Here is a 14283-nt window from a genome sequence, read left to right on the forward strand (position 1 = left end):
GAGAGAGAGAGAGAGAGAGAGAGAGAGAGAGAGAGAGAGAGAGAGAGAGAGAGAGAGAGAGAGAGAGAGAGAGAGAGAGAGAGAGAGAGAGAGAGAGAGAGAGAGAGAGAGAGAGAGAGAGAGAGAGAGACACAGAGAGAGAGAGAGAGAGAGAGAGAGAGAGAGAGAGAGAGAGAGAGAAGGTAAGGGAGAGATTAAAATGAGAGAGGGAAGGATACATTTAAGGGAAAAGAGAGCTAGAGTGGGTGATAGAGGGAGAGAAAGAGAGACAAGAGGGAAAGATTGAGGGATGGGAGCGAGAGGGAAAGAGAGGGATGGGAGAGAGAGAGGGACAGAGAGGGTGATGGGTGAGCGAGAGAGAGAGAAGGAGGAAAGTATTGCATGCCAGGCTCCCAGTGTCTCCATCAGTGTCTCTCCCCGGGATCTGCCCCGAAGGCCCCATGGAGGCAGGGAGCACCCCTTCATATCCGCCCACCACGGGCACACCGTCAGCCCACACACACCCACACTTAGACGCACACGCACACCGACACACACCTTGCACGTCTTTCGTTATGTTGACATTACATTGCATTTCACAAGCACTGCCTGGTGCAATTGCATGAAGAGGAAATCGTTATGAAAAAGAATGTGTGTGTGTGTGAGTGCCCGTATGGTGTGTGTGTGTGTGTGTGTGTGTGTGTGTGTGTGTGTGTGTGTGTGTGTGTGTGTGTGTGTGTGTGTGTGTGTGTGTGTGTGTGTGTGTGTGTGTGTGTGTTGCAGCCTGTTAACTTGACTTGGGTTGACTGGTGGGTAGGAATGCTTGGAGCCTTGTTGAATGAGCTGCAGGGAGGCATAGTGAGAGGCTAATTATCTCATGGCCCTCAGCTACCCCAGCTCCTTACCAGGAGCCGGGCTATACGATCAATACATATTTCACCGTCATTCTGTAAATGTATTGATTTGATAAAGAACAAAAGAATAAAAAACTAATTTTCAATCATTTTTTATATTAATTCCAGTAGGAGATAAAGCTATACTAAATATACAGAGCAAAAATGAATAATTCATATCATACTGAAATTCATCCATAATTTTGAATAAAATAACACTTTGGAACGTATGCTAGTGATAACATAAGCTTATTGATAGCATCAACTACAGTTCCGGAGCTTTTATTTTTTATTATGGTCCTTTGGTCCGATGCTCTTTTATTTTATCTTTTAGATCTTTTAAAGATGAATTTCCAGATACTTTTCTCTCGTTGTTTAGCTCTTTTAATTAATTGATTGCATAAATATGCAACATTAATGTTAAATAACAGTAGTAGCACAGGTTTCAACATTGTATGTAATCATTGAATGACAGTACCGGGCTCTGTTTCCCCCCCTGACACCAACACAGAGGTATCCCGGAGGGGGAGACGGGCAAACAGACAGATTTATTTACATTCCCTCCCTCCCAGTGCGTGTTGTTTTGCATTCTTCCTCACTACTGGCAGAGGCTGATTCCGGTGCACCGCAGCCTTGAGTTTCTCGCCTCGTCTCAAAGACTACAGTTGCTCGCGCCCTCTTTGGCATGATGGAGCGGTGGAACACCTGGATTTTCATCATCGGGAAGGAGAGAGCTCCATGCTGGATGATTGGGTTGTCTATTGTTAGAGGTGTTGCTGTTGTCGTTGTTTCAGGGCTACCCAGCCCATCAACGTGTTTTCTATAGTCAACCATCATTTTTTTTTTTTGTGTGTGCCTGTTATTGGGCGCACACACCTGGGTGTGAGAGTGTGTCCAGATGGGGGAGAGAGGAGTGGAGACAGCTGGCATGTCGGTCCCCTCAGGACAAACAGAGCCGCCAGGGGCGAGACAGACAAGGACCTGCTCTGGCGTTTCCATAAGCAGCTCTAACTGCACTGCACTGGCACCGTGTCATAGATGGCATAAGTACATTCCCCTCTCCCTGAAGAACAGCCCACTGTGGCCCACAATATGATGAGTATAAGGTGGACGTAAAGAGGTGCTGTTCTGGTACTTTTCTGGTTTGCCTGCGTATTTATTTATCTATCTGTTTATGTCTATCTATCTTAGTGTCCCGTCTGTCTACATCAATTGGGGTTTATATCTGGTGAAAGCACACACACACACACACACTCACACACACACGCAGACAAACACGCCCTACACACACAGACGCGCACACGTATGCACGCATCACATACGTATGTACACAGACAGATACACACACACACGCACACGCACAAGCGCACGCACGCATGCAGGCACGCACACCCACACACACACACACACACACACACACACACACACACACACACACACACACACACACACACACACACACACACACACACACACACACACACACACACACACACACACACACACACAGATACACCTTGTTAACAGTGCCAACACCTCATTAGTACAATATGCAAATTAACTGGCATAAGGCCACAGGGTCATAGCATAAACTGGAGACAGTAAAATGGAACGTTGTGTGTGTGTTTGTGTGTTTGTGGGTTCTTGTGTACCTGAGTTTGTGTGTATGCATGTGTGTGTGTATGCATGCGTGTGTGTATGTGTGTGTTAGAGTGATGGAGAATATAGAGGACAGGAGAGAGGAAGTGTTGAAGTGGAACGCTGCCAATGATCACCTTACAGCACTAATGAATAGTAGTAACAATTGTCTCCCAGCCTGCAACTTATATCCATGCGTTTGGTGCACATTAAAAGCTTTGTACTGTATTTGTGAGCCACTCCAATTGTAACACAGTCTCTCTCTCATGCACACACAAACATATATCTACATCGATGCACACACACATATACACTGAAATGTAAATGCATGTCACACACAAACACACCTGGAACATGTAGACACACACACACACAAATTCAAACAGAGCAAACACAACCACACACACATGCTCACAAACGATGAGCATACTTCGCCAAAATGCATGCTCACCACTTTCACAGCCACCCGATAAAATCATGGTTCCCATTGTGTGTGTATGTGTGTGTGTGTGTGTGTGCGTGTGTGCATTTTGTTTTTGTTGTTCTTCTGTTTATTTCTTTACGTTGCTGTTATTTGTGTTCACTTGTTTATTTTGTCCATCCGTAAAAAGAAGCCATTATTTCTTCCTCCCCCCCCTCCCCCCCTCCCCCCTCAGGCGAGAGACGACGGCGGCCATGGTGGGAAATTGCCCCAGCACAGCTTTGCTCAAGACCCCCCCAGGCTTGTCTACAAGACAAACAGCGATGTGCTTGTAAGGACAATCCCATTTTACCACCATCACCACCACCACTGCATAGAGTTTAAGTTTGATGGCTACAGCATGTTGTATTCTTAAAGGTGCTGTGGGGAAGATGTAAGAGTTGTAAACAGAGAGCGAGAGTAAAAAGAGTGGAGTGGAAGAGAGCGAGAGTTTAGTAATCAAGCAGCCCAACAAAAGACGTTTCACATTTCACACCATGTGAGCGACAGGCGAGATGGGTTTTCCGAACCACTCACGAAAGAGATGCCCTCATTGGTCAGAAATGAGGCAGGAGCGTTCTAAACTCTAAACCGGCTCAAACCGAAGCAGGCTTGCAGTCAACTCTGAAAATATACTCTTACTCTTCTTTCCCTCACTAATATCTGACGTACGTCCAGGCCATTGATCACAAATAACATCATGGTTATAGCTCTTAAATCCTAGCTACAGCACCTTTAAAAGCTGGTTATGGGTTCTTTGATTCATTTCACTGGATTGAAATATCAGATATTGTTCAAATATCAGATAAAGGTTGCATAGAGTTAACAGTACTCTATTTTCAAGGCAGACTAAATCATGCATTTATTTCTCGCTCATTTCTTACTCATTTATTTTAAGTTAAAACAAATTGTGTTTATTCAAGTTATGTGCACGTTTCTATTTGTTGTTTGTGGACCTCTGGTTTCTCATCTAAATCCATCATTTTATATATTTAGATTTATGTGTGGTCGGTTCACTTGTGATATCAGACAAAAGTTGACCAATTCACATCTGAAGTTACCATCAAGTACTGACACACTTTGTACTTCACTGATCTCTGTTGCTGCATATATTTGATCCTACGGGCTCTTGGAATAATACAGAAAATATAAAAATACTTTAAACATATTTGTGTGTTAGCGAATAAGATATATATGAGGGAGAGAGAGAGAGAGATATAGAGAGACAGAGAGAGAGAGAAAGAGGGAGAGGGATAAGATAGAGCGAGATAGAGAGAGAGAAAGAGAAAGAGAGAGAGCTTACATATAATATTTTTTTCTCAAATAACATCAATTACATCAATAGGACTTCAATACCGGTGTCAAAGATACCTGTATTCTTAACCCGCTATATAAGAAAGAGTATTCACATTGAAGTACATGTAGCTGAGACAAGTGATACAAGTGATTGCCTTCACATAAGATTCCCTTAAGCATACATTTGTCGTAGACGTTGGATTACAGGTTAGTTGCTATCAAAGAGACATGTAGTCACCATCGACAAAATGATAAAGTGTATACCTTCTTAGCACACAGTCTCAGGCGTCCACTTATCAGATTTTCCATTTGTCTATTCTTTGTCTATCTATTTATCAGCCAAGGCGATTCCAGGGTACCAAGCCTGCGCCTCTGTTGGAAAAACCTTCTCAAAATAGATAGAACAGCCAGTGAAGATCACTGACGTGAAGGTTCAAGTGACGTCTATAGGGGGAAGACAAGAGGCATTGATTGGCTGCCAGCACCAATGCGAGTTGACATGAACCCGTGGCGAAGCTATAAGGTTGTTGTAAAACAATCGGTTAAAATAAGGCGGCAACGGCTGATTGCTTCTGAAGGAAATAAATGACCATAATTACATTTAACTGCAAACATCTGTGTGAGAATGTTGCAAGAAAAAAAAGAAAAACACAACTCCATTAGGGTAATGCGTAGTGAGATTTCACTCACGGTGAAAAAAACAGAACCAAAAGTCGTTAAGTGCTCCCCATCTGTCTCTCTGAGTTGTGGAAGATTTGAGCACATTTATTATTTAACATATCTCAGGCCTACCCATCTTAACTTTTTTTTACTTTAACGTTGTCATGATTGATTGACTTGAGCCTGGGTATTGAAGAAAAAGGTTGGAGGGGGGAGGGAATCTGTGGCCTGATGTTCAATGGTGTGAGTTTTTGCCCAAGGGCTGCTGCCGTACAGTTGGGTTTCAATCCTGACACTCTGGGTGTAGGCCTGTATATTGTAAATATGTTCACAGTATATATCATATGCTGTTATATTGTGTATATTGTTAATTTGCTTTAGTGTAAAAGTATGTGTATGTCTGTATACGTCCAAAAAACAATGAGGACATTTATAATTATGATTACAGAGGCATCCGTGAAAATCATCCAATCCATTTTAAGCCCTTTGTATTTGCGGTCCAAATCGTCCACAATCATTCATGCTACTTAATGATCTCTGACTCTTCAATGATATATAAAACATTTAAATACACCATTAATACAGACATTATAGATTCAGACCCTCAATGTTTCAAATGAGCTAACTTTAAATATGATGCATTGTGCCAAATCCATACAGAGCCTACCGTTACACTTCTCTAACCTATGAGGATAGCAATGACCTAAACCTTTTTAAACGGTTTACCAAAGTTAAATTCAGGTTCAGTTTGTCCACGACAAAGACTGATGGATTCCCCCAAGCAACTCTTTGTGAAGTTCCCTCCCCCCAACCCCCCTTACTCAATTGCGCAAAATGAAAACGTCGCCATGCGGTCTCCCAGCGAGCTTAAACTCCTTCCGGTCGCATCCTGCAGCGACTTAATAACATGCGGCAAGGGGATTTAAGGGTCCACGTGATGGATGGATGTCGTTGGGGCTTCAGACAACTGATAAATGCCTCAATTATCTGCAGTGAGGACCTGCCACTCCCCCGCCTGGGGGAGGGGGGGGGGGGGGGGGGGGTGGTTGACAGAGTGAGCGGTGTGTGGCCTAACGAGTGATGCCTTGTTCGCGGGGGGGGGCTCGCCCACCACTATCCCCCTCGTCACCGCACTCATATTCATTTCCTCTCCGGAGAGGAGAGGGAAAAAAAAAATGCAGTCTTTTTCGTTGTTATTTATTTATTTGTGTCTCCGTTCTGGAAATGGTGGGCACCACCACCCAGACAGTGTGGTGGTGGGAGAGTGTGGGAGAGGCTGCTGAGGTCACTGCAGCCGTGAGCGGGAGTGACCCCTTCTTCGTTTTGAGCAGCCCTTTTGGTCCACGGCGTCCAGGCGGAGGGTATGGTGTCCCTGCTGGGCGGCCTTCTGTACGTGGCCCTCTTTGTGTTGAGTAAAGGACAGCGCAGGCAGAGGCGGTCTGAGGACTGGAGGGGAACACAACATGAATACAATATGAGAGGGGAGTCAGAAGTAGTAGTTACCGGTCACCTGTCCCCCCCCCCAATTAATTTGTTTCTTCATTTTAACATAAGAGCATCGCGGCGCTTCTTGCCATCTCACATATATCATTACATCATGTGTGCCTTTTGTCTTTAATTTTCCTCCCTACAAATTAAGTCATTTAAGAGACGTTCAGGATCTTAAAGAGAGGCATGCCAAAGAAGGTAACCCACACGTTCTTGGTAAATGTGTTGGGGTAAACTAGGAGTGAATCTTCAATATTATTGAAGATACATTTTTTCCACTTGAATCACCCCCATCCGCCCACATTTATTTACAGAATATAAGCGCCAACCTATAGTTAGTTATTCTACCATGTAAACATGAAACAAACTATGCATTATTCATTCATTCAGCATGTATTGCTGAATGAAACCAAATAGACAGTGTTTTGGTGTTGCAACCATTAGATGGAACCAATCAATCCCAAGACCAAGAAACCATTGCAGCACAGATATTTTATGCCCTTGGTGATTGCCGCTTTGGAGTAAGCTGTAAAGTGTTTGCTTATTGCAAACAGAAGGTGTTAAAAAACATTTATTTTTATGACACAAACTGGTTTAAAGTTACCATGCACAGACAAAGTGACTCTACAGTAACAGTTTAAAAGTTGAACACCAGTGTATTCTTACAATGGATAATTAACGCTCTGTAAAAAACTAAAATCATTGACCAGTAGACATACACACAAACACACACGCATGTATTGTATTTTTTTATAAACAATCTTTCATCTTCTTTCGAATACAGTCAAATCTTTGCCTATTATGCCTGGTTTGCCTCCAGATGGTTCGCGGTCTCTGCTTTAAAGTGATGCTTTGGAGTTTCCCGAGATGAGATTGTATTCTAAACCATCAACAACATATCGCCCTCCCTTGCATGCAGGATGGGTCGTGCTTAGGGGTTTGTCTCACCTCTGTTTTCTGCTGCAGGTGTGCGACTGGTGCAAGCACATCCGCCACACCTAAGGAGTACCTGGACTTTGGGGCCGGGGAGCGGAGGCTGCAGTTCTGCAGCGCCAAATGCCTGAACCAGTACAAGATGGACATTTTCTACAAGGAGACCCAGGCCGCCCTGCCCGGGGCGCTCTACAACCCCGGCCACGGGGCCTCCTGCGAGGGCAAGGCCGAGTGCAGCGGCGGGGTGCAGATGCTCACGCCGGAGTCCTGGGGCGCCCCGATGGCGGACCTTCGGCGCAAGGCGCCGTCGCCGGGGGGCCCCGCCACCAGCTCTGCCCTGGCCCCCTCCACGTCCACCAACAACTCCCCCTCCGACCCGGGGGGCCTCTGCTCTCCGTCCTCCTCCGCCTCCGCCAAGGTCCCCACGCCGCGGCCCCACGACAACCCGGGCCTCCCCCCCCCCCCCCCCCACCACCACGGCCTCCACGGGCCCCTGGGCGTCTCGTCGGGCAGCCCCCCCATGGTGATGACGCCGCGGGGTCCCGTGCCCCTGCCGCTGTTCATGGAGCACCAGATGATGCAGCACATCCGCCCGCCGTACCTCCGCCCCTCAGCCGGCCCCCACAGCCCGCTGGCCAACCCCATGATCCCCGGCGTCGGCCCACCGCCGCCGCCCCCGAGGAGCTTTGGCCCGCCCTCCAGCCCCATGCACAGGCCCATGCTCTCCCCCCACGGCCACCCCTCGGCCAGCCACAACCCCGGCCTCCTGCCCCCGCACCCCGGCCTCGGGATGCCCGGCATGCCCCCGTTCAACATGATGCCCAACGGACCCATGCCCATGCCGCCCATGATGAACTTCGGCATGCCGTCCCTGGCGCCCCTGGTTCCGCCCGCGACGATCCTGGTCCCCTACCCCGTCATCGTGCCCCTGCCGGTGCCCATCCCCATCCCCATCCCCATCCCTTATAGCGGCAAGTTCTTCAGGGACAAGCCCGACTGCGGCGGCCCTGTCCCGTGTGCATCAGAGTCCTCAGAGGCCTCCGATTCCCGGCCCCACTCCCGGGGGTCGTTTGGCGGGGACAGAGTGGATCAGAAAGGAGGTAAACCCGTCTCGCTGTCCCTCTCCCCTGGATACAGCCCGGGTCAGTTAAACAGTGGCCCGGACAGAAGCAGAGCGTCGGTGGTTGACCTGACGGTGAAGGCAGAGGACGGCCTGAGGAGTCTGTGTTCATCAAGCGGGGCCGAGGTAATGGACGGTGTGATCGACTTAACCGTGGGCCAGCGCTCAGGCCAACAGCCTGTCATACACAAGACGTTACCCAGGGTTCAGGTCAAGGTAGAGAGGGTCGAGAGGGATGTGCAATCTCCACATGTTGCGGGACCGGGGAGGGACGGGGGAGACGCTATGGACGGGAGAGTGCGGACTCTCTTGCAGGGCGCCGCGACGCACGCAGAGGATTCTACCATTTCTAAAACAGCGGCGTCATCTGGCCGGCCCTGCAGTGCCGTGCCCGCCACGGCTACGACCCAGCCCAGTGACTCCAGCGTACCCGGCTTCCCCGGCCAACCGGCCTCCCTCAGCAGGGATCTACGGACACCGCCCCAGCCCCTGACCCAGGTCTCGGCCCCCCCTGCCGCCCCACGCAACCTCATCATCAACGGCAGCGGATGGCACCCGCCGCCCCCGCCTGCACCCGAGTCCTCTCCGGACCGGGCCGCAGACGGGGTGGTGGTGGGAGAAGGGACGGGCGCAGGAGGACTGAGGGAAGGCCAGGAGGTGCAGCCCGCCAACGGGGAGCTGGAGAGGGAGGCCCTGAAGGAGAACAGCTGCTCGGTGGCCGTCTGGGAGCCGGGGACACGGAGCCTGGCGGAGGAGGCCGAGTCAGTCCCGGGGGAGGGCAAGCCCGACCCCGACTCTGGGCTGGACCAGGACGAGGATCCTTACGCCCTGCCGCTGCTGCCCCCTGGTGGCTGCGTGGTCATACAACCCGTGCCAAAGGCTGACTCCGACAAGACGGCCATCCTGTCCTGCTCCATCAGCACGCCCCTGCTGTCCGCCGCCGGGAGCCCCGACCTGGAGCCGCCGCTGAAGAGGAGGTGCCTGCGGATCCGCAATCAGAACAAATGAGGTGAGGGCCATGGCGGGACAGGTCGTTGGCCCATGGGTTCCATATCCCACAATCCTATACCCCCAACAAGCAGTCTGCTTGATAACCTGTCTATTCAAAAATCATCTATAACACAAGATTTATGTGTATAATTTGACTGAACATTTGCTTGATTGATATTAAAAGACCCCTAAAGATATTCTAATTACTTTGGGCGTTAACCAGATAAACCTACAATATAGGGTTACTAACCCTGATGTTCCCCTATCTTTTGTGTCTCAGGTCTATGCTCTGAGGAACGAAGTGCCATCAACCAGCCTTGTGCTTGCTCCGGAAGTCCTCTTTGCCCCTACATCACTTTGGCCGAAACCCCACCACAACACCCCACCCTGATCCACATAACAGCACCATATACTGTTACCAAACAAATGACACCCAGCACAGCACATTACCATCAACAGTCCACTTTACCAGCACGGCACAACAGCCGTCGACGGACGTTTATCTGTAAACATGGAGGACCAGACACTCGTAGACTCATCGATTTACTTCTCATGGACAATGTTGCCAATGTCCAAGTCAAGGTCTGTTGAGCACCAGAGCTGCACACTACTGTAGGAAACAGAGCACAAGAAGGATGTTCAAAGCCACCAATCTTTTTCCTCTAATCTGGAGGCCTTCAGCCTGCACTGCCCCCTCCCCTCCGCCCCCCCTCGCCCCTCCGCCCCCCTCCCCCTAACTTCTCACTTCCCCCACCGTCCCTCCTGTTAAAAGCCAGTACTCTCTGTTAAGCCTGCTGATATGAAGAGAGATGTATTGTGTTCACTCCTAGAGTTGTTGCTGCCGCCGCGGCCGGGGAACAAGGGGTTTAGGATCCCTGAAAGGGGTTCAGTCTGCTACAACCAGTGTCTCTTTCAATCATGTGTGGTCGTTTGTTGGATTCTCCCCAACGTGTAGATATATGGATAGCAAGAATTCACTAAGATTTAGATTTTTTTACCATTGCTTGTTGGCAGACTTGACTTGATCATAGACGTCTTGAGTGGTGGTGATGGTTTTGTGGATGGAAAGGGGCCAAGCGCTGAAGGATAGGGGACCCAGGTCTATTTTATGAGCGGTGCAATTTGATCTTTTATTCTAGGCTCCTCCTGAGCAGTGCAAGATGACATATGATATCTGTTAAAGGGGACGCAAGAAAAACGAGAATGTTTTGTGTGGAAAAAATGCGGTTTCTTGAATCAGCACATTGAAGGACATCAGGGTTGAGATTCACCAGCAAGTCATGGTATTTGGGTGGAGTCCCAAAAATAAATCCCCCCCCCCCCCCACCACACTAAATCCCTTAGATCAAAACTACACGTGACTAAAGTGTGACTAAACTCCAAGCCTAGTACATGTGGTCGTTGCGACGGCGATCAGACAGAACTGACGCAGCCTGCCATTGTGTGATGGGTTTTAAGTAATGCAGGTCTGGTGGCTCATCTTTCCATCTCACAAGTAAAAGTTGGTGTCTGTTTCGTAAGGCTCTCTGAAGTGATTGCACTACCAGAACTAAGAGGAAGGTGAAGACAAAAGGCCTCTAGGGGAGTCTTTTAATGAAGCAAATGAAGGAGACCCTGAAGCATACTGGTTGGAATTAAAACAAACAAAACCATTTATTCAATAGCCCTAAAGAGTCAAATAAAGCCCTGTTAATTTGAAGTAGGGGAGAGTATAATTCTAAATGTATTGTTCGATCTTTCATTGACATGCCATTTTACTCATTTGTGTTGCCAATTAAATTGAGCATGTGCAGTTATTGCCAACTATTTATTTAAATATGATTTTTACAGTTATTATAAACCATCTGTCACCCACTTGCCTACTCAAGAGTTTTGAACAGTTGGGAGAGTTAATCTATACAACTTTCAGCCATCCTATGTTTGTCTAATATAATATGACTACATCTTAAGCATGTACACATGGAAGGAAAGTTGCATGTTTAGTTTTGATTCCTATGGAAGCCGGTATAATTGAAATACTATTATTATGACATATTGCCAAAGTCGTCTTATTCCCTCAAACAATGCAACAAAAATGCCACCTGTTTTGTTTTTTTCGTGGCAGGGTTATTTAATATTTTGACCCGTCGATGTACAGTTGCCAATTTAAAGAGCACTTATCGAAAGCACTTGGACTGAATTGGTTTATGTATTGATATTAAAAGCAGTATTAGTCTATTTATCTGCAGAGCAAACTCACTTAACATAGGCTAATGATGACTTACAGACTAAATACCATACTTTTCAAAACTATAACATGGGACACAAGCATCTGTTTTTATATCAAATGATCCCAAGACAAAAGCGAGTGGCAAGTCCGTCCTATCCCAATTATCTCATAATATTTTGTTTCCATGTTTGTGGATGTTTTCCATTGCTTGTCATACTTCTTTTACATGATGCCCAATATGTCTCAATGTGACACAGACATTAAGAAGCAGACATGCCTGCATGACACACCTGCCTAAAATGATGTGTGTATACATGTTTTAAATAGAACATAAAAACTGTGCTACTCTTTCTGTCACCACGACAGAAAGGGTACATATGCTTTGCATTTAGCCTCAACGTACTGTTTGGCAAGGCCTGGCCTTTGTCTGACTGTATGCATTTCTCTCATTCTTCTTGTCTATTTCATAGCGACTATTGAGGAACAACTTGAAACTAATATATATGATGTCTCTCACTTTTCTGTCATTCATTTGTTGCATATCTCTTTCATTTTCCTTGATGCTTTACTTATAAATTCATCTGTGTCTAAGTCAAAGGGGTCGTTTTGACAGTTTGACCAAATCAATTTTAAAGGACAACTTAATATACAAAATTAAAGAACCAAAAAGCCACCTTATGATGAAGAAGATATTGAGACAGTGGAGCTGACACTCACGTCTCAGGCTGGCGCTGATCGATTGAAGGCATTTGAAGCATAAATGAAACTGTCTGCCTCCAAACTGTCTGTCTTTCTGTCTGTCTGTCTGTGCTCCCGCCTCACTGTGAGAGCCTTAGAAAACGACAGGGGCAGCCGACCCTCTTAGTCCTTTATCTGACAACAGATAAGCCCTTACGTTGTATTTGAGTTCATCCTTCTCTGGTAGAAATTCCTCGACTCCGAGCTGCTCTGTTTTTGTCATGTAAATGAAAAACATGTGGTTCTAAAGGCACAGGATCAGTTGAGCTTTTGGAAAATTGGTTGTGTAACTCTCCAGCAGCTCTGCCACACATGCAAACACAGAAACACACACAAACGCTCGCACACACGCACACCAATACACACACACACACACACACACACACACACACACACACACACACACACACCGAACACACACACACACACACACACACAGGCTGACATGGGTGTGGCTAGCATACTCTTTTTCCGCTGTGAGTGTCAGTCGCTTTGTGGATGATATACACGTTGGACAATAGTGTACCCGCCCACTCATGGCTGGTTAGAGAGGGACCACTGCAGCGGTCAGACTCATGACAAATCCCCAGCATTCCCCCCCTTTTTACAAGATGAATGATAAGCCTAGTCAAGAGCCTGGATGATAAAGGGAGTATTAAGTATTAAGTGGTCCACAGATAATTAAAAAAGACATGAAATTACTTTGTGACACTTTTCTGAAACTAACGGAGACGTCGCCTTAACTCTTGCTTGTATAATCTCTACAGATAAGACAATGATGCTTGCTCATCCCCTCTTTGTACGAAAAAATCCACAAAAATGACAACTTTGTTATCTTGCTAGTGTCAATGTGTAGATAATCCGCTTTTCTGTAACATGTATCAACCTTCACTTTTTTGCTAAGAAAAGAAAAAGAAAAAAAAACAAGACACAAAACTCAAATTCCCTGTTCCTCAAGCATCCGATCTGTTCAACGTTTTTACTTGGTGGTGGAACTGTCATCTTTTTTGTGTGCAGATTTTATAATATTATTTATTGTTGCAAATTGAAAAAAGCTGTCAAGGTTGTTTGAGCAGAGCATTCTATTTGAATGTAAATGCCCGGTAAATAGTGAAACGCTTTCTTTTATAATTAAAATGGAGAACACAGTGATGGCGGATGGTCACTATCGTCCTTAATGAAGTTGTGACGTATACATAACATAGCCACGGTTTGTTTGCTTCAGCAAAGCATTCTTTTTGTGTTGTAATCGTATTTGTTTTATCTGGTGATTTGCTCATGAAGAAAATAAACAAGAGAGACCCACATACTTTTGCTGTTCATACTGGTTCATGTGTTTTGTTATATTCAAAATGTGCAAGAAGCATATGCTGTAGTGCACATTTATTTTTATCTTTATAGTTTATAGGCCTATACTTTTTAGTCTAAATGTAAAAAAAAAATAATGATTATCAGCCATATGTCAACTTGGTAGCATGTGTATGAAAATGAACACGTTTGATAAAATGAATAAAAGAGCAGAATGAATGAAGAAGGGATGATTGGTACATCTGTGAACCGCAGGCTTTAATTAAATAAAAGTTTCAAAACTTTTTCATCGCAGGAAGCATCATTGCTGTGAAAGTATTGCTTTGATAAAATAATAATTAAATAAGTGAATTGGACCTTTTTTTCCCCCAGTGATGTCTTTTTATCGTGCCAGACATACAAATATGAATTTGTCAAGCTTAGCTATTCATATTCCAAAGTTGCTATTTGAGTGCAAATTTTTGAAAATTACTCACGCACTGTGTTTCTGAGAAGATATCATTTTGGAATAAACATAATTTCTGATCGTTCTAAAGAGGCGCTCTAGTGCCATCTTGTGGTTTTGTCTGGA

At 46.2% G+C, this 14283-nt stretch overlaps 1 protein-coding gene across 1 annotated transcript in view; it reads left to right on the top strand.

The window, feature by feature from the left end:
• The window catches only part of sobpa (sine oculis binding protein homolog (Drosophila) a), a 31903-nt gene extending 17968 nt beyond the window's left edge, over positions 1 to 13935 (top strand). Inside the window, 4 exon segments of the mRNA XM_030357379.1 lie at positions 3167 to 3262; positions 7381 to 7413; positions 7415 to 9476; positions 9738 to 13935. Of these exon segments, the coding sequence (XP_030213239.1) occupies positions 3167 to 3262; positions 7381 to 7413; positions 7415 to 9475 (2190 nt within the window). The 3' untranslated portion in view covers position 9476; positions 9738 to 13935.
• The last annotated feature ends 348 nt before the right edge of the window (positions 13936 to 14283 follow it).

Source organism: Gadus morhua, chromosome 5 (genome assembly GCF_902167405.1).
Source record: "Gadus morhua chromosome 5, gadMor3.0, whole genome shotgun sequence".
Taxonomy (NCBI): domain Eukaryota; kingdom Metazoa; phylum Chordata; class Actinopteri; order Gadiformes; family Gadidae; genus Gadus; species Gadus morhua.